At 34.2% G+C, this 25,219-nt stretch overlaps 1 protein-coding gene across 1 annotated transcript in view; it reads left to right on the top strand.

Annotated features, from left to right (window-relative positions):
• SMCHD1 (structural maintenance of chromosomes flexible hinge domain containing 1) overlaps nucleotides 1-25,219 on the top strand; it is a 152,596-nt gene that overhangs the window by 91,270 nt on the left and 36,107 nt on the right. The window contains exons 30-37 of the mRNA XM_053664170.1: nucleotides 258-383; nucleotides 1,975-2,054; nucleotides 2,272-2,429; nucleotides 4,909-5,024; nucleotides 6,578-6,642; nucleotides 20,761-20,848; nucleotides 21,473-21,604; nucleotides 22,468-22,620. Coding sequence (XP_053520145.1) covers nucleotides 258-383; nucleotides 1,975-2,054; nucleotides 2,272-2,429; nucleotides 4,909-5,024; nucleotides 6,578-6,642; nucleotides 20,761-20,848; nucleotides 21,473-21,604; nucleotides 22,468-22,620 — 918 coding nt within the window. The remainder of the gene's footprint in view (nucleotides 1-257; nucleotides 384-1,974; nucleotides 2,055-2,271; nucleotides 2,430-4,908; nucleotides 5,025-6,577; nucleotides 6,643-20,760; nucleotides 20,849-21,472; nucleotides 21,605-22,467; nucleotides 22,621-25,219) is intronic.

The following is a 25,219-nucleotide window of genomic DNA, read 5'->3' as shown; positions in this document are numbered from 1 at the left end:
TCTCTTTCCTTTGAAGTCATTCTGATATGTAACTTTCAGTAATATCAAATGCTGTTTTTCCTTTTATCAAATTAGTAATAATTTCTTTGAGGATCATTAGTGATAGTATAATTGACTTTTAAAAGTATTATAATTGATGAAGGAAGCCATTTGTGAATAGAACTGAGACTTTATGATCAGTGTAGAAGTATACAAATAGTATTCAAATAGTTTGTGACATGTTTTATTGCTTCTTAAAGTATTTTTATCTGTGTCAGTCTATTCCAGTGATTAATGGAAGAGAATTACAGAATCCTTTCATTGTTCAACTTTGTGATCAGTGGGATAACCCAGCACCTGTACCACAGGTTAAAATAAATGTCATAAAACCTAACAATTTGAAGGTAGGTTTTAAATAAATCATTTTCACTTAAAATAGTGGATTTCATTCTTAATATTAATGTTTTTAGGTGTCACATTCTTTTAAGTATAGTTTGTGTGATTTTTATTATTACTTAGTTTAAATCAACCTAGAGATTTTTTCATAAATATTTTGAGGAAATAAAGTTTACATCTTCAAGTAGTATAATGGGACATTGTGCTTTGATTATGACTGTTTCGTGTTTACTAATACCAGTGTTTGGATTTCAGATTAGGATGAGTAGGTAACACTGACAAGGTATGACTGAAGGGCAGATATATTGACCTGCAGTATGGGTTAAGAAACAGGTATTATTAAGGAAACTTGCAAGCTGGAGAAAGCAAAAAAAAAAAAAAGCTTGTGAGTTACCTACAAGGGCCTGGGCATAGCTGCTAGACCTATCCTGGGTTTTGTTTTAGGGTATGGGGCAAGCACAAATATGGCCCTGTAATGTTTGGAGGCAAACATAGTGCTGGACATCAGGAAGTCCAAAACATGGACTTGTTTTCATAGTAAAGTAGTCAGGCTTAGAGATCTTAAGCCTGTTAAAAGGATTATGATATTGCTGTTATGCAGCCTGAAATAGATTTGCTTCTCTGGCTTAGCTACAAGGATTTAGGACCCAGATGGAATGCTTTGAGAAAAATGGGTTGAAAGAGAGTAGATCAGAGGGTAAATGTGACAAATACAAATATAGAGCTTTGTCATTTCACTTACTCCTTAATTTTGCCTCACCAACTATTGCTTTTTCTTTTTCGTGTACCATAGCTATCTAATTTTTTGGTTATATTAAGTAAAAATAAGTATTAGGGTTTAGAAGTGTGATTTTTTTCTGTTACTACACTTTACAAATTCACTTTTTATTTTTATTTTCCCCTCATCTGAGGACATTCTTATTGATTTTAGAGAGAAGGGAAGGAAGGGGGAGAGAGAGAGGAAGAGAAACATCGATCACTTGCCTCTCCTGTGCTCCCTGACCAGGAAATAAACCCACAACCTAGACATGTGCCATGACCGGGAGTCAAACCTGTGACGTTTTGGGTTACAGGACCACTCCCCAACCAGTTGAGCCACACCAGCCAGGGCAAATTCACTAGTGTTCTTAATGTTTGTTTCTAGAAGAGTTAAACTGATTCTTCTTCTATGCCAAGTAAGAGTGTGATTCTAGTTTCTAGAGAAGCATTTGTAAAATGCTGAGTCTTTTATAATCAGTGATTAGGAAATGTAGCTACTGATTCTTAATCACTTGAAAGTGAAAACATGGTTATCACTAATGAAGGTAGTATTGCAACAAAGACTTAGGAGCACATTTGAGTAAACAAAGAGAAAGGTGGAGTAACAGTGGGCATAGTATTACAATGCCTTGCATGTGTGTGTGTGTGTGTGTGTATTTATATTCATTTCTCCCATGCCATGCTGCAGAACCCCGGTTTTGGAATGTACGGAGTTTGTGAAATTAGAAAAATTGTAGGTGTCAGAAGTGTGTGCAACAATAAGTGTTTAAATGGTAATAGAGGAAAAGAATTTGATCTCTAGAATTTTCTAATTACCGTTTTATTTTGTTTTATTTTTAGCTCACTCCTTCAAACCAACAGCATAAAACAGATGAAAGGGGCAGGGCTAATTTGGGAGTATTCAGTGTTTATGCCCCTAGGTAAGAACCGAGAGTTTAATAGTATTATAGAGATTGGTTTTCCTAATAACTTAGCTGAAGTTAAGAGCTAACTAGCCTTCTATTTAGTGTTAGGCAGGTAATAGAACGGGCAAGAGTAGTTCCTAAATGAGTTAAACTTTGTATAAATTCTCAGAATTTTTAAATTATAACTAATGCAATTTGAACCCTTCCCCAACCCCCCATTTTTTCTTGTTAGAGGAGAACATACTATTCAAGTGAAAGCCATCTATAACAAAAGTACCATCGAAGGACCTGTAATTAAGTTAATGATTCTTCCAGACCCTGAAAAACCCATTCGTCTCAATGTTAAATATGACAAAGATGCTTCCTTTTTGGCAGGGGGTACTTTCACTGGTGAGTAATTCACAGTTTTAAAAAAAATTGTAATGATAATTTGCGTTTTATATTAGTGGAATAAATTATTTATTTTAGATGTTTAGCATGATTTTAAAAAATCAAGTATGTAATAACCTTTTAAATGACAAGGAAAGTAAATTTGACTTAGCTATATCTTCTCTCACCCTTTTAGCCTACATTCCTTTAATGGTATAAAATGAACTGAAAGTTCATACATAAACTGATACCCTAAAGTAATTCATTTTGCAAAAGAAATACGAACTGCTACATGGGGGGGAACTGTGGAGTCTCTATCTACTACATGTATTGCAATGTTATTTTAAACAAAATAGAAGCAGGATTGACTGAATTTGTATGGAAATACATCACATCAGAATTTATGATGAAAGATATTTCAGAATAACCAGGATTTACTAGATATGTGCTATGTCTACACACATTACTGCAACTGAGTTCAGTTAATGTATGAGGTTGGCCAAAGAGTCTTGTTACATTTTTCCATAAAATAAAAGATGCATTTTTCATTTTGACTAATAACTTTATTGATTTGGATATTTCAAGTATGTTGGGTATCTCCCACTATTGACTTCTAGTGGAAAGAGGCCAGGGGTGCTGTTAAACATCTTCCAAGCATAAGGCAGCCCCATAGCAAAGAATTATTTGGCCAAAATATCAGTAGAACCAAGAAACTTTGCAAACCACTTTTGACACATTCGATCAGTCACAGTACCTTCTCTGTACACTGCACAAATTTTTTTTTTGCATTTCGGTTGCATTTTTCCCTTTTTTTGAGACAGTAAAGCATAATACATTGAAAATCTTGAATATCTTCTTCCATCTCCAATATTAAAATGGCTGCACAGAAATTCACCAGTTTTGGTAAGTTTTTTTAAAAATGCACACTGACATGACAGCTATCATAATAGAATCTAACAAAATTGTTTCTCATGAAGTTAAAGACAACTAAGCACTACTAGAACCATTGTTTAGAAAAACTAAACAAACTTTTTGGCCAACGCAATAGAAGATAATCAAATAAGCAAATAATTTCAGTGTAGTGTAGCAGGTGCCAATTCAATAGGTAATGTTATTTGCTTTGTACAGGTAATTTTCTTGAATACTTCTGTTTTCTTGAAGGGACGAGTTCTTATACATAGATATATGTAGTTAAAATAAGCAGACTAAAAAGTTTAGATTCAAAAATTAACAATTTTTAATAATTACAGTACATATAGGGTCTGGCAGAAGTAATACCTGCTTGAGTGTGGTTGGTAGAGTAATAATATGGGTGTAATAATCTGTAGTTTTAATTTGAACATTTCACCTAAAATGTCATACATATGGTGGGCTTGAGTTTGATATTGTTACGTTACAGAATTACATGCTTATGATTGTGTAATAAATGGTTTTGCAATAAAAAGGTGTTATTTGTGCTGAACCCCATATATATACATATGGCTTTTATATTCAAGTATTTGAAGTTTATTTGGGGAGATAAGTCCTATTTCCTGTGATTAAAAAACTGTAACAGATGCCAAATGAATGTTGCAGATGATAAACTTAAGTATTATGTGTAATAATAGTTAACTACTGTATGCTGTTGAAAATCATAAGAGAAAAGAAACACTGTATTCTTGGAATACATAAAGCATATGTATGGATTTATGACCAGTTGCCCGAAATCTAGGTTGCTGAGTATCTACATGATAGTTTTTTTGGTCTTGCATGATAGAATTTACAGCATGACAAAACTATGAAAATGAGACAAGAAACTATTAATAACAAAGATGTATGTATGGTTTCTGGGAAAGATTTAGCACCAGCGTTGTCCGTCATGATTAGCAAGTTTTATAGACAAATTGTTAGAGAATGCTGGTTATAGAATATTGTTATTTTCTTCATCGGAATTTTATTAACATTTAAACAAGTTGTATACTTTGACATACAAACATATGTTATTTTACTGAGTCTCTCAAATACTACTTTTTTCCAAATTAAAGGTTTCTGGCAACCTGTGTTAAGCAGGTCTCTGGGCACCATTTTTCAACAGGCTAATTAAAATTATATACATTTTTTTTTAGACATAATGCTATTACACCCTTAATAGAGTACAGTACAGAAATAACTTTTATATGCCCAGGAAACCAAAAAATGTGTGGTAACTTGCTTTATTATGGTGGTCTGGAACCAAACCTGCAGTATCTCCAAGGTATGCCTGTGTGGTAAGCCTTCACTTAACATCATCATTAGGTTCTGCAGCTTTAAGAGAAATGACATATAACAAAAACCATATTTACTGTAGGCTAATTTATATAAATAAGAACAAGAGTTAAGTTCCTGGATGTCTTATCAACATTATAATATATAGGCAGTGCTGAACCAAATGATATTATTTGAGGAACTGTTATGCAATTATTTAGCCAAATCTATTAATTGAACTATAAAGAAAATAATTTTTTAATGTCTACCCTGACAGATTTTATGATTACTGTTATTTCTGAAGATGATAGTATCATTAAAAATATTAATCCAGCACGTATTTCCATGAAAATGTGGAAGCTCTCTAATAATGGGAACCGACCATCAGCAAACGTAAGTCCTGGAAAGCATTTTAGAAGTTAAAAATAGCTCTTAAATTTAACTTAAAAAAATGTAATGTGTATATACTGAAGAACTAGAAATTAACCTACTCCATTACTTGGGATTTAAAAAATACATCAAAGTATGTTTCAAAATTGTGTTGATGCTATTGACAGCCTACATTGTAATATTTCCTAAATTTTAAGATACTTTATACTATAAACTTGTCTAAAGGACAGGGGCACAAAGCAAAAAGCACTAAATGTAACTAAGAGATCATGTACAAAATGAGATAGTAGAGAGATGTGATTAATAGAATTACATGTTAGAGAAAGGGAATAGAGTGGTGAGAACAATTTGAGGGTCTAAAGCAGCATAGTCCAATAAAAATATAAAGCACACGTATTTGAAATTTCCTAGTAGCCAAATTAAGGTGTAGAAAAGAGCTGGTCCACTTGGCTAAGTTGGTTGGAATGTTATCCCATAGACCAAAACTTCACGGGTTCATTTCCCAGTCAGGGCACATACCCAGCTTGCAGGTTCAGTCCCTAGTCTAGGCATGTAGGAGAAGGCTACCAATTGATGTTTCTTTTTCACATCCATGTTTCTCTCTCTCTCTCTCTCCTCCGCCCTCCCTCCTTTCTTTCTAAAAGCAATGAAAAATTGTCCCTGGGTGAGAATAAATAAAATAAAATACAAAGTGTAAAAAGAAATAGTAAAATTAATTTTAATGTAGTTTTAACCTAATATATCAGAAATTACCATTTCAGGATGAACTAAATTTTTTTATATTACTATTATTTGTATACTCACATAAGGACATGCTTATTGATCCTAAGAGTGGGGGAGTGAGAAACATTGATGTAAGAGAGAAAAATGTATTGGTTGCCTCTCATATGTACCCTCATGGAGAATCTAACCCACAACCTTTCAGTTTATGGGACGATGCTCCAACCAACTCAGCCACACCAGCCAAGGCTGAACTAAATATTTTAAAACTTATTTTGAGATTTTACATTTTTTTAAATCTTATTACCAAGTCTTGAAATTTGGTATGTGTTTTATGTCTATACCACATCTCAGTATGGACCAGCATATTTCAACTGCTCAGTAGCCAGATGTAGCTATTGACTACCATACTTGACAGTGCAAATTTAAAATAAATCTCAAATTGGAAACTAAACCTTAAACTATATCACAAGGTTTTAATTTAACAATGCCTTTAAGGATTCATGGTTCATTTTAATTATCTCTTTAGGAAATTAGCTTTCTTAATTTATGCCATCAGTCCCATCAAGCAACTATTACCTTAAATTGTATCACCACCATAAAGATCTATTATATACCCTTTAATAATGGTATGTGTCTCCACTGTGACTAATCTCATTGTATCTTACATACATTGTAAAGACATATACATATAGGTATGTGCCTGTGTGTTTATAAATCCAGATGTGATTTGCATTCACATTTGGTAAAGGTAATACAACTTACCATCCTAAATATACTATGTTAAATGTTTGTGATTTCTTTTCCCCCCACTTCTCTCCTACTTCCCTTTCCAGGCAGAAACATTTAGTTGTAATAAAATAAAAGATAATGACAAGGAAGATGGCTGCTTCTACTTCAGGTATTTCTCAAGTCATTTCTTATTGTTATGCATACTTTGTTACAAAGTGAATCAGCCTTGATGATGTTTGCCTTGCCTGCTCAGCTAGAGAAAAGTAATTTAGGGTTAAATTAGAAGATAGTAGTATCTCTTAGTATTTTTCTAGGAAGTTTTTGGAGAATATATGTGTTTTACCTGTTTGTAAGCTTTGTGAAATGGTTTGGGGAAAGGCTATTGTGATAGGCGTGTGTGTGTGTGTGTGTGTGTGTGTGTGTGTGTGTGTGTGTGTATGCCTTCAAAATTATCAAAGCCAATTAATCAGTACTTTTTAACATCTTTCAAATAATGTAGAAAACAGAAAGTACATTTGCAAACCATTGTTAAAATAATACTAGCATTTACAATTGCTTCTGTATTTACCTTTATTGAGATCTTTATTTCCCCATGTGGCTTTTGGTACTGTCTACTGTATTTTTATATTACCTTGCAGGACTCCGTCGAGCACTTCTTTCCCAGAGCTAGTGGTAATGCACTCCCTGAGCTTTTGTTTGTCCATGAATGTCTTAATTTCTCCCTCACTTTTTAAAAGTATTTTTATTGATTATGCTATTACAGTTTTCCCAATTTTTCCTCTTTATCCCCCCTCCACTCTGTACCCCCAACCCTCCAGCATTCCCCCCTGCCTGTTAGTTCATGTCCATGTGTTGTACATACAAGTTCTTTGAGCCCTCTATTTCCTATAGCATTTTTATCTCCCCATCTATTTTATGCCTACTAATTATGTATACTTCTTTTCTATACCTTTTCCCCCCTATTCCTCCCTTCCGCCTCCCCACTGAACTCCCTCTGTATGATGTCCTTTTCTCTGGTTTTGTTCCTATTCTGGTTGTTTGCTTAGTTTTTGTTTTGATTTTTTTCTTTTAGGTTCATTTGTTGATAGTTGTGAGTTTGTTGTCATCTTATTGTTCGTATTTTTGATACTCTTTTTCTTAGATAAATCCCTTTAACATTTCATGTAATAAGGGCTTGGTGATGATGAACTTCTTTAACTTGACCTTATCTGAAAAACACTTTATCTGCCCTTCCATTCTGAATGAAAGCTTTGCTGGATAGAGTAATCTTGAATGTAGTTCTTTGCTTTTCATGATTTCAAATACTTCTTTCCAGCTCCTTCTTGCCTGTAAGGTTTCTTTTGAGAAGTCAGCTGATAGCCTTATGAGAACTCCTTTGTAGGTACCTGTCACCTTACCTCTTGCTGCTTTTAGGACTTTCTCTTTGTCTTTAATCTTGGGTAACTTAATGATGATGTGCTTTGGTGTGTTCCTCCTTGGGTCCAACTTCTTTGGGACTCTCTGGGCTTCTTGGACTTCCCAGAAGTCTTATTTCCTTTGCCAGATTGGGGATATTTTCCTTCATTATTTGTTCAAATAAGTTTTCAATTTCTTGCTGCTGTTCTCCTTCTGGCACCCCAATAATTTGGAGATTGGAATGTTTCAGGTTGTCCCAGAGAATCCTCGGCCTGTCTTCATTTTTTTTGGATTCTTGTTTCTTCGTTCTGATCCAGTTGGATGTTTATTTCTTCCTTTTGTTCCAAATTGTTTCTTTGAATCCTGTTTTTTTTTCTTGTCACTGTTGGTTCCCTGAATATTTTGCTTTATTTCACTTTGGGTATCCTTCATTCGTTCTTTCATTTTTTGACCAAGCTCAATCAGTTCTGTGAGCATTTTGATTACCAGGGCTTTAAATTCTCCATCAGATAGGTTGGTGATCTCCTCATCACTTAGTTCTCTTTCTGAGGTTATGCTGTGTTCTTTCATTTGAGCCATGTTTCTTTGTCTTGGTGCAGCTGATAGATTGTAAGGGGACAGGGCCTTAGGTATTCACCCAGGCAGGGTAGCCCTCTTTGCTGCGCTGCCTGTGTGGAAGGGACCAGAGAGGTAACAATGCAGCTTGCCTGCTCATCTCTGGCACACTTTCCAACAAACTCTCATGTCAGTCTGGAAGTATCTCTCACCAGGGCAATCCCAGCCTTAGCCCAGAGTTAGCTCTGAGTCTCAGTTTTCCCCTTAAGTCAGTCCCTGTCACGAAGCTCTGCCGATCTCAGCAATCAGCCCCACCCCCTGGCCACCTTACCGATGGTTTTTTTGAGTCTGTCCTCACGGTTCGCCTTACTGGTCTGGTTGTTCTGGTTAATTTTTTTCTTTAATTCCTTGGTGGTTGTTGGAGTTCCATGCAGTTTGATTTTGTGGTGATTTTGGTTGTTTATTGATTTTAGATTGGTTGTTATCCTCCTTTTGGTTGTGTGAAGAAACAAAAGGTTTATACCTACACCTCCATCTTGGCTGGAACCTCTCCCTCACTTTTGAAAAACAGTTTTGTTGGGTATAGGATTCTTGGTTGACAGGGTTGGGAGGGGCGGTTAGCACTTTGAATACATTGGCCCCACTGCTTCTGGCCTCTAAATTTCCTGATGAGAAATCTAATCATCTTATTGAGGATCTCTTATATATGATGATTTTTCTAATCTCTTGCTACTCTCAGTATTCTCTCTTCTGAAAGTTCAGCAATGTGTCTTGGTGTGTGTTGTTTTTAGGTCATCTTATTTGGAATTCTTTGAGCATCTTGGATATTTATATTTATGTCTTTCATCAAAATGGGAAGTTTTTGGCCAAATACTCTCTCTGCCCTTTTCTCTCTCTCTTCTCCTGGGGCTCCCACAATGTATATGTAGGTCTACTCTCTGATGTCCCAAAAGATCACTTAGGGCTCTGTTCACTTTTCTCTGATTCTTTTCTTTTCCTCAAACTCTAGACTATCCATTATCTTCAAGTTTGCTAACCCTTTCTTTTACCAGTTCAAATCTACTTTTGCATACCTATAGTGAAATTTCAGTTGCAGAATTTGTCTTTGGTTTCTTTTCAGATTTTCTATTTCTATTGATATTTTCATCTATTTTTTTATATTTTTTTACTTTCTCTACATCTTCCTTTAGTTCTTTATCTGTGAGCCAGTCAATTTATGAGTTTTTTTCTAGAATATTTGCCATTAGGTATATTTCAGGAACGGTTTCTGTTTTTTTTTCCTTTAAATGACCTATACTTTTCTGTTTGTTTGCATTGTGATTTAAAAAAAACAAACTAGACATATGAATCTAATACTGTGGTAGTTCTGTAATTGAGATTCTCTACTTTAACTGGGGTTTAATGGTTTTTGTTATTGTTTTAGTTTTTTTACTGTCGTGGGCTATTTCTTGCCGAAGTCATCCTTAAATACATGCTTAAGGTCTTCCTCAGCCTTTTCCTGAACTTGTGTGGTCACTTTCTAATATTCCCATATATGCAGTTGTTTTTTAATGTCTGGATCCCCAGAAATGAGAAACAAAAAATAAAGGGGTTAAGGAATGGGTACTGGCCCTTAAAATCTCCCTGAAAGTCACTTCAGGTAGAGGACAGGGGCTTGCAACAATGGGGTTTCCTTCCTGTAGGAACAATGGCTTCATACATTTTTGTTTTGCACCTCTGTGATCACAAGCAACAATCAATGAACATATACCTGATAAATGAAGTATAGGGTTCTTTCCTGGAACATATGCACAGCTGTCTATCTTGGGGGAAGGGAGATGAATAGTTGTTATTGTGTAAGAGTTGAAATTGACTGAAATTAACCTCAGTTTACCATGCAAGTCTTCCAGTTGGCTGGAATTTGCCAGCCTTTATAGCCTCCAGAGTTCCAAAATAATTGTGTCAGACAGATTCTGCCAGTACAGTTGTTTAGGTTCCTGGTACTTTCTACTCCCTCCATCTTCTTAGGATTTTCTCCAAGGTTTCTTCTACTTTTAAAATTCTTTAAATCATCATCAGTAGGGTCAAAGTGCTTATTTATATTAGTTCACTGCTTTTTCAGACTAACTATATTGAAAGACCAGTTTCTGGTTTTTTTAAACCTTTATAATCTGTCATGGACCAATGTTTTTTGTTTTCATTTTTTAAAAAAAAGAAGAAAATGGTCCTCTGAGCCCTGGCACCAGTGGTCCCCAGCCTTTTTGTCACCATGGACCAGTTTCATGGAAGACAGGGGTGGGGGTTCGGTTTGGGAAATAGGATGTAGGGGCAGGGCTCAGATGAGCCTTACTCTAACCTCGCTGTGGATGGTGGGAGAGACAAGAGGTGGAGCTCAGGCCAGCTTTGCTTGAAGTGGGTTCCTAACAGGCTGCTGACCAGTCGTGGTCCACAGCCTGGGGGGTGGGGGCCCCTGCCATATACCATAAGGTTGCGGGTTCAATCCCCAGTCAGGAAAACATAGCTAGGGTGTGGGTTTGGTCCCCAGTCAAGGTGTGTACGGGAGGCAACCTATTATTGATGTCCCTCTCTCACAGCAATGTTCCCCTCTCTCTCTCTCAGTCAAATATATATCCTTGGGTGAGGATTTTAAAAAAAGATCCTCTGAATATGTACTTGTTCTCTCAAAGTTATATCAGATTGTTATATATGTTTTTGAATACTCTTTTATTATCTTGTGACTGACAACAAAATATTCAGCGCCAGCAACTGTCCTTCATCTGTACTTTGAACCATTGCCTTAGGTGTTTTAGTTATTCTCATGGTATTGCATCCTAGGAAGGACACACTTGCTTCTCTTCAGTATATTAAATTATCTTTCAGTGTATGAGTGTAATGTGTGGTAATTGAATCTTACTTTATCATTCAAGGGCATCAGTTTGAAGGAACATATTAGTAAAGCTTTTAAAAATAATCACTTTTTAAAACTACGTAGAGGGTATGGTTACACAACAATGTGTATGTGCTAAATGCCAGTGGAGTGTACAGGCTAAAATTTTATGTTATATGAATTTCGCCTCAATAAAAATAAATCACATATGCTGTCTATCATACCTATTATTTTTATATATATGTATAAAGTATATTTCTGAATATTAGGTATATTTGAATGAATGAAAATACTTGAGTTCCTAATATTTGTTAGGCACTATATTTGGTGTTCTACATATATTGCTTCATTTTTTAACCTCTTAAAAACAGACATAGAAAATTTATAATGTTAAACAAAAGATGCAGCTTTACAATTTCCCCCAAAGTGAATGTCTATGTTACCACTACTGAAATCAAGAAGTAGGAGATTCCCAGTACCACTGAAGGTCCACCTGTGCCCCTCTCAATTATTGTTTGCATACACACACTTGTGTAGACACACACAAAATAACCCTTCTCCTGGCTTGTTTTGTTTTTTCAGTTCTATTATCCAAGCATACATCCCTAAATTCTCTAGTTGTACTCACGCTTTAACTTTAAACATATTGTATTCTTTTGTATAAAGCTTCTTTCTTTCACTCAACATTGTAAGGCTAATCTGTTGTGTGACTTGTAGCTATAAATTTGTTCATTCACGGCTGTGTAATAGCTGGGTCAAACATTATATATATGTGTCTCTTTTTGAGCTGCTGCCAAACAGTTACCCATAGTGTTTATGTTAATTTATACTTTCACCAGCAGTGTATGACAGTTCCCATTGCTCCATATTTTCCCCAACATTTGGATTTATCAGTATTTTTGGTTTTAGTCTTCTGGTGGCTTTGTACTGGCATTACATTTAGTTTTAATTTGTATTTCTTTTTTTATCATATATTTATTGATCATTTTGATAACCTTTTGTGAAGTGCCTGTTTGTGGCTTACTCATTTTTCTGTTGAGTTTTTTTCATATTAATTTGTAGCAGTTCTTTATACATTATGGGTATAAGCCTTTTATTAGACATCTTTGCCCCTTCCATGGCTTGCTTTTGCATTTTCTCTATTATATCCTGAACAGAAGTTCTTAATTTTTATTCATATATAATCAAATTTGTTGATCCTGTCCTTTATACGTAGCGCTCATTGTGGTCTTAAGAATTATTTCTTTACATTTAGGTCATGAAGGAATAATACTTTATAATTGTTTGGGGGGTTCCCAGGTCCATCTTCATGAATTTGATGATTCACTAGGATGACTCATAGAACATGGCATATATATGTGCTTACTCATGACTATGATTTATTAAAGCAAAAGGATAAAAATAAAAATCAGGAAAGGGCATAGGTGCAAGGAGCAATGTCCAAGGGAAAACACTTCAGTTTCCAAGGGTTCTATTCCATGGAGTCACAGGACATGATTAATTCCCCAGCAGCAAGTTAATGACAACACATATGAAATGTTATCAACCAGGTAATCTCATTAGAGACTCAGTACCCAGGGTTTTTATTGGGGGCCTGGTCACATAGGCAGCCTCTGCCTAGCATATACCAAAATTCCAGATTCCCAGAAGAAAAACAAAGGTTTAGCATAGACCATATCATTTGTAGAAACAGTTTGGGCAAGGTTAGCCACTGTTATAAAGTAATAGTGGGAACCTTTCTCAAGTCTAGTTTATAAATGCCAGCCAAGGGTCAACCTTGGCAGCAGACCTTTAGATCTGCTGTTTTTTATCACAGTGTGTATTTATAGTGTGTGTACATGAGGTCTGTCCAGAAAAAGCTATTCTTTTTTTTTTTTTTTAATATTTTCTTTATTTATTTTTCGAGAGAGGGGAAGGGAAGGAGAAAGAGTGGGAGAGAAATATCAATGTGTGGTTGCCTCTCATGCGTCCCCTGCCGGGAACTGGCCTGCAACCCAGGCATGTGCCCTGACTGGGAATTGAACCGTGATACTCTGGTTCGCAGGCCCGCGCTCAATCCACTGAGCCACGCCAGCCAGGGCCAGAAAAAGCTATTCTTAATATAAGAGAATGGTTTGTGTGACATCAATGTAATCTGGCAACCAGGTAGAGTGGTCTGGAATTCCCATGCATGAACGATGACTTCACTGTACTAGTCGGTGGTAGGCTCCCTTGAGTGAGGATGTGTACTGTGTGGCCGTTCCATTCAAAATGTCTGAGTGAGTAGAGCGATCAATCTGCATTAAATTCTGTGATAAGCTTGATCATTCCTCCATGGAAACTATTCAGATGGTTAAGAAGGCTTTTAGGGACAGTGCAATGAGGGCAGTGCAAATAAAAGTGTGGCACAGATGCTTTAAAGATGGTTGAGAATCTGTCAAAAGCGATCCATGTTGTGGGAGGCCTGCAACAAGCAGAACACCTGAAAGTGTTGAATGTGTACAGGCTGTAATCAACAAAGATCAGTGATAGACAGTGCAAGAGCTAGAAGCTAATCTGAGGATTCCAAATACTACTGTGTCCAGATTTTGACACAGGATCTGGACATGAAACATGTCATGGCAAAATTTGTTCTGCATCTTTGCTGTCAGAGCAGAAGAAACACTCTGCTGCAGTTGCTAAACAGTGAACCAGATTTCCTCAAGATAGTCATAACCAGAGTGAATGGTGGGTCTACAGAGATGAATGGAAGTCACCTGGTTCTCCATGTCTGAAGAAGACGTAGCAAAGTCACAGCAAGATCAAGACTATGTTAAGTGAGTTTTTTGATTGGGAAGGTGTTGTCATCCATCACTAGTACAGCCCTCCAGGCCAATTAATAAGGAGTACTACCTCAATGTTCTTCATCAGTTGAGAGATGCAATATTACAAAAACAGCCATAGCTGTGGGCAGCTGGTGATTAGCAGATTCATCACAGCAACATACCAGCTCATACGTCATATTTCGTGCAGAGGTTTTTGGCAAAATATCAAACCACCCAGGTCACTCAGCCCCCCCAATTCCAGATTTGGCACCCTGTGACTTCTGGATTTTCCCAAAAGTAAAATCACCTTTGAAAAGGGAAGAGATTTCAGACTGTCAATGAGATTCAGAAAAATATGATGGGGCAGCTGATGGCAATTCCAAAAAAGGATTTTGCAGAGTGTTTTGAAAAGTGGAAGAGGGACTGGGAGTGTGAGGTCACACAGTGTGATCTTGAAGTGCCTACCTTGAAGGGGACTGAGGTGTCGTTGTCCTATGTACAATGTTTCTTGTACCTTGTATCTTCATTAAATGCCTCTATTTTTCATATTACATGGTTCGATACTTTCTGGGCAGACCTCATATGTATATTTGTCTCTACATTATTGAAAAGATCATTTTTTCCACAATGCTATCTTTATTATAAATCATGTCCTTACGTATATGTGGGTCTGTTTCTGGACCTCGTATTTGGATTTCTTGGTCTAGCTGATATAATTTGCTCTACCATATTTTTTGATAAGTCTGGCATCCTGTGGAATAAGTCCTCTATTGTTAGTCTTCATGAGTATCTTGGTAGTTTATTTCCCATACTAATTTTAGAATCAGCACATCAAGTTTCAAATAACAAACAATTTAAATAATAAAACATGCTTGAATTTCATTTAGAAATTTGGGGACATATTACAATATATAAATGTGGCATATTCCTGTGCTTAAATTTCTCTTAAAACCTCAAGTGATTTTTTTTAAATTGAAGTCACATATGTCTTTTCTTTTAGATTTATTTCTAGATACTTGATTTTTTCAGTTTTATTTAGATGTAATTGACATATAACACTGTTTGGTTTAAGCTGTACAAAGAATGGTTTATGTATGTATATATTGCAAAGTAATTACCGTGATAAGTTTAGTTAACATTCATCCCCTCACAGAGCTATACATTTTTTTTCTTGTGAGAACTTCTAAGATTTAACTGTCACAGCAACTTTCCAAGACAGTATAGTATTGTTAACTATGGTCACCAAGTGCTATATATTGTATCCCCAGGACTTAGTTACCTTAAAACAGGAATTTGGACCTTTTGACAACCATCATTTTGCCCATGTCCCACCCCTCACCTCTGGCAACCACCAATCTGTTCTCTGTATCTATGAGTTTGGTATTTTTAGATTTGACATATAAAAGTGAAGTAATAGTATTTGTTTTTCTGTCCCACTATTCCACTTAGCATAATGCCTAGAGATGATTTTTTGATGCTATTATAAATGGTGTCCTTTAGATGTTTTAAATTTCATTGTTGGTTATAAAAATCTAGTTAATTTGTATATATTGACCTTGTAGGTAGCATGTTTGTTAACCTCCCTTATTTACGATTTTATTTGTACATTCTTTGGAATTTTATGTATAAAGGACTCATGGACAAGGACAACAAGGGGACAATTGAATGTGGGAGGGGCAGTGGGCAGGGGAGAGCAATGGGGGAAAAATGGGGACAACTATAATTGAACAACAGTAAAATAATATTGTCATGCTTATGTCTATGGTAGGTTTATTACTTTCCAGTCTTTTATGCATTTTATTTTTCTTGGCATCCTGCACTGGCTTAAATTTGCCGTGAAATGTTAGATATGGTGAGAGTGATCGTCTTAATTTCATTCCCAGTCCAAAGGCAAAGTTTTAGTATTTCACCCATAAGTTTAATGTTTCTTTTGCTAGGCATCTTTATCAGACTGATTATTTGTAATGATTATTAATTAAAAGAATATTTATTATGAATTGCAATTAAATTTCACTATATATTGAGGTAATAATATGTTTTTCCTTTTTTAATATGGCGAGTTACTGTACATTAGTTTTCTGAATGTTCAGCCAACCTTACATTGCTGGAATAAAACTGATTTTATCATAATGTATTACCTCTTTAAGGTATTGGTAGATTTCTTTTGCTAATATTTTGTGATTTTTTTCATGTACATTAATGAGGGAAGGTTGCCTGCATTAACTTTCTTACATATTCTCTTCAGGCTTGATGTCTAAGTCATCATGTATACCTCACAAAATTAACTGGAAGAAGTAGTCCCTAAGTCTTGTTTATTCTATGGGAAGATCTTATGTAATAGTGTCATTATTTCTTCCTTAAATGTTTGGTGGATTTCATCAGTGATACCATCTGAGCCTGGACTTGGAGGGGAGGAAGGTTGTAATTAAGATTCAGTTTCTTTGAATTCAGCAGTTACAGGACTATTTGTATTTCCTATGTTGTCTTTCTTCAGTTTTAATAAATTGTAATTTTCTAAGAATTTGTTGATTTTATCTAAATTTTGAAATTTACTATTCATAGTATCTTCTTTTTATTGTACTATCCTTTTGTTGCTGATTAATAGTACCAAGATATTTCAATTTTGTAAGTCTTTTCAAAGAACAAACTTTAGCTTTTTAAAAATTTTCATTGTGATTTCATATTTTACCCAGGTTCATTCAGAAATAATAGTGTTTAATTTCTAAATATGAGGTTTTCTTACTCTTTTTTTGTTATTGATTTATAGATTAATTCCACTGTGGTCATAGAGCCTACCCCATATAATTTCAATCTTTTGAAATTAATTGACAGTTGTTTTTGTACTCTGTGCAATTTTTGTAAATATTCCATCTGTGCTATGAAATAACATGTATTGCTTTTGAAGCAAAGCATTTATGTTTATTAGTTCAAAATTTGCTAATTGTTCTAAGTTTTCTATATGCTTTTTTTTCCCCTTTTTCAAGCAGTGACTATGAGTATGGATTTGTTTGTTTTCCCTCCTAGTTCTGCCAGTGTTTATATATTTTGAGGATATCATATTTACATACAGACTTATGTTATTTTTCTGCCATATTGAATCAGATATCATTACAAAGTATTAATCTTTTTCTCTAGTAATTTTTGTCTCTTAAAGTCTACTTTAGTAGCAGTATATCAAAGTATGTCTTGATGTTTGAATAAAATGGCTTTTTTTTAATGTTCCATATAATTTATTTATATTTTTTAAACATATTTTATTGATTATGCCATTACAGTTCTATTTTCTCCCTCATTCCACTCCACCCTGCACACCCCTCCCCCACCATTCCCCTCCTTTAGTTTATGACCACATGTCTCAAGTTCTTTAGCTTCTATATTTCCCATACTATTCTTGCCCTCCCCCCTATTTTCTACCTACCATCTATGATATTTATTTTCTGTACCTTCTACCCCCTTCTCCTTCTCTCACTCCCCTGTTGCTAATCCTCCATGTGATCTTCTTTTCTATGGTTCACTCTTGATCTAGCTGTCCTCCTAGTTTGCTTTTGTTTTAGGTGTGGTTGTTAATAATTGTGAGTTTGCTGTCCTTTCACTGTTCATCTTTTTGATCTTCTTTTTCTTAGGTAAGTCCCTTTAACATTTCATATCATGAGGGCTTGGTGATGATGAACTCCTTGAATTTGACGTTATCTGAGAACTACTTTATCTGTCCTTCCATTCTAAATGAAAGCTTTGCTGGACAGAGCAATCTTGGATATAGGTCTTTGGATGTCATGACTTGGAATACTTCTTTCCAGCCCCTTCTTGCCTGTAAGGTGTCTTTTGAGAAATCTGCTGACACTCTGATGGGAACTCCTTTGTAGGTGACTGTCTCCTTATCTCTTACTGCTTCTAGGATTCTCTCCTTCATTTTAATCTTGGCTAATGTAATGATGATGTGCCTTGGTGTGTTCCTCCTTGGGTCCACCTTCTTTGGGACTCTCTGAGCTTCCTGAACTTCCTGGAAGTCTATTTCCTTTGCCAGATTGGGGAAGTTCTCCTTTATTATTTGTTCAAATAAGGTTTCCACTCGTGACTGTTCCTCTTCCCCTTCTGGTACCCCTAATAATTTGGAGGTTGGAACGTTTAAAGATGTCCTGAAGTGGACCAAAAGGAAGAAAAAAATGACCAAACAGAAAAGGATAAAGAAACAAGAATTCAAAAAAATGAGGAGAGGCATAAAATGGCTTTTTTATTACTTTTGTGCTTTATAATTTAAATGATTCTAAATGACACCGTTGTTTTTTAAAATAATCTGTCTTTTAAATTTAGATTTTACATATAATTACCAGAACACATGCTTTTGTACCTACTGTCTGACTGTTTTTTATTTGATCCTACTTTCTTTTTCTGTTTAATTTAGTAAGTGTTGTGAATTGTTTTCTACTCCTTATCAAGTTGTTTGTTATACAGTCTTACTATTCTCTTAAGTAACTTTTTTCAGATTACAACATATATTATTGACATACCAATGGGTAATGACAATTTGCATTTTATACCTTCTTGGGACAGTATGTGAATCTTAGAACACTTAAACTTCATTTTCCCTCTCCCACTTTACATGCTTCTGTTGTTATGTATGTTAAACCTATCTATTAAGGCATTATTGTCTGATATAGCCAGTGGTCATTAGATTTACTGACTTACCCTTTCTGTTTATCTTCAGCTTGGCTTCCATCTGGGATCAGTTTTTATCTGAGGAACTTCTTTTAGTGTTTCCTCTAGTATACATTTGCTAGTGATGAATTATCTCATTTTTTTCCTGAAAATATATTTTTGTCACTGTCATTCTTGAAGGATATTTTTCTTGGATATGATTTTCTCTAGGTTGGCAGGTTTTTTTTCTTGAAACACTTTCAAATTATTCACTACCCTATCATTTCCATTGAGAAATTAGCTATCAGTCTTGTTATTATGTTGAAAGGTAATTATTTCCCCTTTTTGGTTGGTTTGATTTTTGTTTTCTAGCAGTTTTGCAACAATATACATGTATTTGGAGATCTTTTTATTTATCCTGCTTGGTTTTTATAGGCTTTCACTTCATGGTCTTTATTTAGTTATTTAAAAATTGTAAGCTGTTATTTCATCAAATATGCATCTACTGCTTTCCTCTCCTCTCCCTCTTCTAGCAACTCTTATTAATCACATGCATATGAGTCCTCTCAGTAATCTGTCTCTCGCTCTTCGCCGCTCTTTTGTTTCTCTTCATTCTAGATATTTATTCCAAATTACTTTCAGTTGACTGATCTCTATTTGGTGGTATCTGATTTGCTGTTAAATCCATCTTTCAATTATCAGTTTCTGTTCTGAATTTTTATTTCCCTTTTTTCTTAAGGTACAGTGCTGTGTTGGGCTTCTCAATCTTCCAGGGTTCTTTTTACCCTAAACAGTAACCAAAGTTTGTCTAGAGTTTTTTTGAATTTGGATTTGTTTTTGTTGGTTTTCATTCTAGTTTCCTAGCCTCCTCATGTACCTGGTTGTTTCTTTTTTTGTGGGTTGGTTTTTAGTTTTTTATCTTTTTATTTGAATATTTATAGAAATAATTTGAAATATCAGCTGTCACCTTTCTCCAGTAGAGTTTACCTTTGATTCTTTCTGTTCATTGTCTGAGCCACTAGCCTGTTATCATTCAGTCCACTTTCCAAGAGTGAGATAATTCAAAGCTGAGTTGCTTATTCATCGGGAGTCTGTTTGCTTTAGGTTCACCTCTGTATCTTAGGATATGCCCCCAAGAACAAAGCATTCTTAAATATAAAACTCACCTTCCAGGATTTCCATACTATTTTTTCATCCTGCTGAGTTATTTTTCACTTTTTGCTTGTTATCTCTCAAACATCTTTAAGCAGATGTCTTGAAATAATGGCTGTCTTCATCAGAAAGCGTAGGTCTGTCATTGGAAGCAATATTCTGTTTTATTCTCTTGGAAAAAACATGGTTTAGAGAAAGGTTAAATAATTTTCTCTAAAGTTACATATACGTTACTGTTCTGGGATTTTAATTCACATTCGTATTCAAAGCCTTTGTTCTTTTTGCTACATTACTCCAGTATTTTTAGACTGTAAATGAATGACATGTAAGAGCCACCATAGAGATCATCAACCATATTGCACATGCCAGGAAAAGTATAACCATAAAATGCCATTCATATTTTTATTATGGTTAATTCTGATCAAAACAGGCTAGTAAGTATACTTCTTATTAGGCACTAAATTCTTGATTGATAATTAAACCACAGTAAATGTCTTAATAAAGTTAACTATTTGAAAAAAATTAACATAAAAAGATCAGTAGTGTATCCTAAATTTCAAAATATGAAACCGTGAGTTGAAAATTTGTTACGTAAAATTTAAGCAAAATTGACTTCATATATAATTCAGCATTTTTTGTGAACATTATATTCCTATTCTTTCAACTTTGCCACACCCAGTGCCTAGTTTCTTAATGTTTTGTGGAATGTCCAGGGAAGAGGAACCTGAGATTAAGTCTAATATTGCAAGAAATATTTGCTAAATTATAGTTAATGTAGTGGTAGTAATTCTCTTCTTATATTGTCTTTTTATGGAAGGGACAGAAATTGTTGATGCTGTGAATTCTTTTCCCATTTATTTAAAAGTTGTGAATAATTTTATCTCTTTTTTTTCTAATTTAGGGATAAAGCAATTCCTAATAAAGTGGGAATATATTGTATCCAGTTTTGTTTTATGATGGATAAAGCAAATATTCTTAACAGTGAACAGGTTTGCTTATCTCTTTATATCCCATAATTAGCTTTACATTTTCTTGCTTAATTTAGGAGTGAAGTCTTTTGTTTTAAAGTGTATTAATTATTGGTTGCAGTTGAACTGATTACTGAATGCAAAGTATAAATAATGCAATTTTCAGGACCATTAGAATATATTTAAATTATGTTAATATGATCTGATGCAGAAGTTACTTTTTCAGTCTTTCTTTATATCAGAGATTCAGTTAGTAAGCATTTTAGTTTATATCTTGGTAAGGTAGCTCCTGTCAACCATACGTGAAAATTTTTCCATTAATATTACAAATACTAGAATTCTGGGTAATGAAGTTTGAGGTAGTTTTAACATACATAATCTCCATTTAATAAACTCCATTCTGGGTGATGAAGTTTAAGGTAGTTTTAACATACATAATCTCCAGTGTACTAATTTTTTTTTTTTTAGTTACCTGTCTGATACACCTTTTATCTTGAGTTTTTAATAGTTCACTTAAGATAAGAGATTAATGGAAATAAATTTTTTAAAGTTTTATTTAGTATATGCTATCATTTCTTCTCTTACTCTTGAATTCTAAACTGTCAATATATATTATTAATCAGACTGCTTCTTTTGTTTTGAAAGATTATAGTTGACATTCAACCTAATCAACCTGTGAAGTTAGTACCTAAAATTCAGCCAGCTACGCCAGCTGTTTCAAATGATCACTCAGTTGCCAACAGGACCCTGGTTAGAGATTTACATCTTATTATCACGGTAATGTTCATTTACTTCCAAAATTGAAAAGACAGCAAATTTCTAATTTGCTGGGCGCATTGGTTTCTAATTTCAGGGCGCAAAATAGTTATTAGGGAAAATTTGTGCAGATGAATGAAGTGTAAACATGTTTGAATACAAATAGAGAATGCGTAACACATAAAATATATTCAGCTATACTAAGTAAAACTGATTCAAAAATGTAAAAATCTATCTAACTCTCCTAGTATATCCTCTTTAAATCTCCTATTTCATGTATTTATTAAACATGTGTCAAGTAAATTGATTCTTCCATGTACATTTTCACTGAGGGGACAGAAGGAGGTAATTAAATAATTCTTTTTAAGAGATCTGTTTTGATAACCGATCATAGTGAGCTCCTCATAAGTGAGAGCTTCTGATTACCTGCAAAGTAAGCAGCAATAGAATTGCTGTGAATATTAACAAAAACAGGTAAAATACAGTAGTAGGATATCACCTTTATGGGAAATTCTGCTACTGGGATAATTAATTCCTTTCAGTTTATTTTCCTGTTGTAGACAAGTGAGTCATTCTTAACTTCTCTTCCCCAGATCAAGAGATGTAAAAGTACATAAAAAAGTGAAATTTTTAAATCAGAGTCCTTTTAATACACAGTTAGGAGCCATTTTATTAGCTAGAAGCTGCTGGTTCTTTCAGGGTTTCTGGGATAATTTTCTGCCCACAAGACCCTTAATCTGAGAATAGAATTCTCTGTTTGGAGTAAAGGATCAGGATAATTTAATATTTGGGGCTTTATAAATATATTTCTGCTTTGTATATATCCTTCTAGTATTAATCTTACTAGTTCTTCTAATTATTTATTTTCCATTGTTTGGTTTAAGGATGACTTCAACAACCAGACTGGAATTGATTTGGTTGGCACTGTAATAGCAACCATTAAAGGTTCTAATGAGGAAGATACTGATACGCCACTCTTTACTGGAAAAGTTAGAACACTTGAGTTTCCCTTTGTGAAAGGTTCAGCTGAAATCACGGTAATTTTTATGTCTTTTGGTAGATCAGATGTCTATATATATTTGTATTTCTTTGAAAAGCTACCATTCTGTGGATAGAGACAATAAAACATAGCCTATAAAATGTGTACATATCTTAGAAAAAATTAATAAATAAGCTTACCTTTGTTACTTTCTTTTAAAATGGAAATAGTTTTACTTATGAAAAATATATAGCGCAATAACTGAAAAATAATCACTATATTATCACTCTTTAGGGATAATGGTGATTAGCAATTTAGTATATAACTTCCAGACTTTTCTGTATAAATACTAACACTGCATGGATACTCTGTGTGCATATGACTTATATACATGGTATGTATGTAAAATTTCATTAATATAATAGAACATTGCTTTTATAAAAATCTTTTCCTATCTAACATACCTTTCATATATTTCATCAGTAAATATAAACCTAAATCATTGTATTGATGATCATATTTATTTAATCGATCCTAAGTGAAAATTTAATTTTTTCCCAAAGCTTGTTTTATCAACAGTGCTTGCATCAGCTTTCTTTTATGTTTATCCTTTTGCATATATCTTATTATTTCCTTCAGAAATTGCTAGAACTAAATTGGAGACAGAGCCTTTTGGTAGTTACTGCCAGTTACTCTTCAGTTTATATGCCCTCCAAAAGTATGTGTACATCCTAATAATATCACCAGTCCTCAATATGAAGTTTTTAAAATTCTAACTGATTTTCCTATATTTAAAAAATATATTTTCTTTATTTACTAGTAAGGAACATTTTTCATGTTATGATCTTTGTAGGATTGTCCCTCAACTCTTTCTTATGGAATGGTCATCATTTTCTTAATTTTTATTAAAGATATTAATGCTCTTTATATATAAATATTTTTCTTTAGTTTGTCTTTTATTGGGGCTTTGTTTATATTGGGGCAGGAGGAAGGATTCTATTCACAGTGCTAGCTCCAATATTCTTATGCATTTACGTTTTATTTGTCTGAATTTTATTGTTTTCAAATTAATTAACTAAATTTATTGGTGTATGTGTTTAATAATTCTTGTACCAATAAATTTGAAGAGGCACCTTGTGTACTTTTTGGTCAGCTTTATATCCAGTCCTAACACCACTTTTTAAAAAATTATAGTTGACATATGATATGTTCATTTTAGATATACAATATATCCCATTGTTTAAGACCTGGCAATACTGACCCAAGATTCTCTATGGCAGCAGGACTTTCCAGTTAGCTGTATCTATGCCACTTTTCATTTCTTGACATTAGGAGCAAGTGTCAGCTGATACTTTTATTTATGCTTGTTTGTTTGTTTTTATTATAGTGGAGAGTAAAGTGAAATTTTCTTATACTCTAGCAAAAATTAGGTAATGATAGCCACATTACCTTTGTTGGAAAACAAAAAAAGGGGCAAGACATATTGAACCTCAAAGTAGGTTTGTTTTAGAGAAATACTCCTAGCTTGCTTTATCTCATTCCTATATACATTTGTCCTGTTTCCTTGGCCACCCTGTAAGTTTTTCAAATTGCTAACCCGGCTAACAGCACCTTTCTGATGTTGCTATGGTGACTTAAGCAGTTCCCCTTCGGCTGGATACAAAATCTAAGCTTCATGTCATACATAAGATTTTCCACTAGAGGTTCCCAGTGTCACACTGGACAAGCAGGAAACTGTCAAATGCTGCTTCGCTCCTGACCCCATTTGTTGATTTAGTAGGTTTGGGGCAGGACTCTGGAATCTGATTTGTAATAAGCAAGTGACTCTTATGACTAGGTACACTCAGGAAACACTGGCCCAGAATACAGCCAGTATTTGTGAATGTTACACATTTGCATGAAAAGAACTTGTACTGCTGTTTAAGTTATAACCTGAATATATAATTGTTTGTTTGTTAATTGTGTCATTCAAATTATTTATATTATTTGCATACTTTATCTGGAAATTTCTGAAAGACGTATCTAAGTTTCATTTTGCTACGCATTTGTCTATTTATTGCATTCCAAATTCCCATTTGTACATGGATTCAGTTCGGGACTCTTCAGTTCTCTTCATTTCTGTTATCCTGTGTTTGCTTTTTTCTTAATAAGCTGTATATCAGAGATTATAAACTATAAAACTTTGAACTTTTTAACTATGTTTAAAGTTCAAACTGTATACTGTAAATGTATCTTCAGAATTAAAAGAATATTGGTGATGTGTTAATAGTTGTTGACACTGAATGATGTTATATAGAGATTCATTATATGATTGTATAATAAAATTTTAGAGATGATAAATTGGGTAGAAATATTGCTATATATGTATTGCTATGTATATGTATAGCAATATTTCTATATATAATACAGGATTAATATATTAAGCATGTTTTTTTTCAAACTCCTAAAAAACTTCCTGCAAATCAAAGAAAAAATGCAATCTAGTGGACAAGTAATTGACCAAGAATATTATTAGCAGGCAAATAATGGAAGGGAAAGTGTAAATGACTGATAAACAATAAGCATGACCTCAGTGTCAGTCATGGAAATATGCTAGTTAAAGCAGTAATGACTAGTCGTTTTTAATCCATCTTTTTAAAAAAAAATACTTGATTGAT

This window comes from Artibeus jamaicensis, unplaced genomic scaffold (genome assembly GCF_021234435.1).
Source record: "Artibeus jamaicensis isolate MK-2021 breed Jamaican fruit bat unplaced genomic scaffold, CSHL_Jam_final contig_354, whole genome shotgun sequence".
Lineage (NCBI taxonomy): Eukaryota > Metazoa > Chordata > Mammalia > Chiroptera > Phyllostomidae > Artibeus > Artibeus jamaicensis.
Note: the sequence above shows the minus strand (reverse complement) of the source record. Positions and strands in the feature narration are given on the sequence as shown.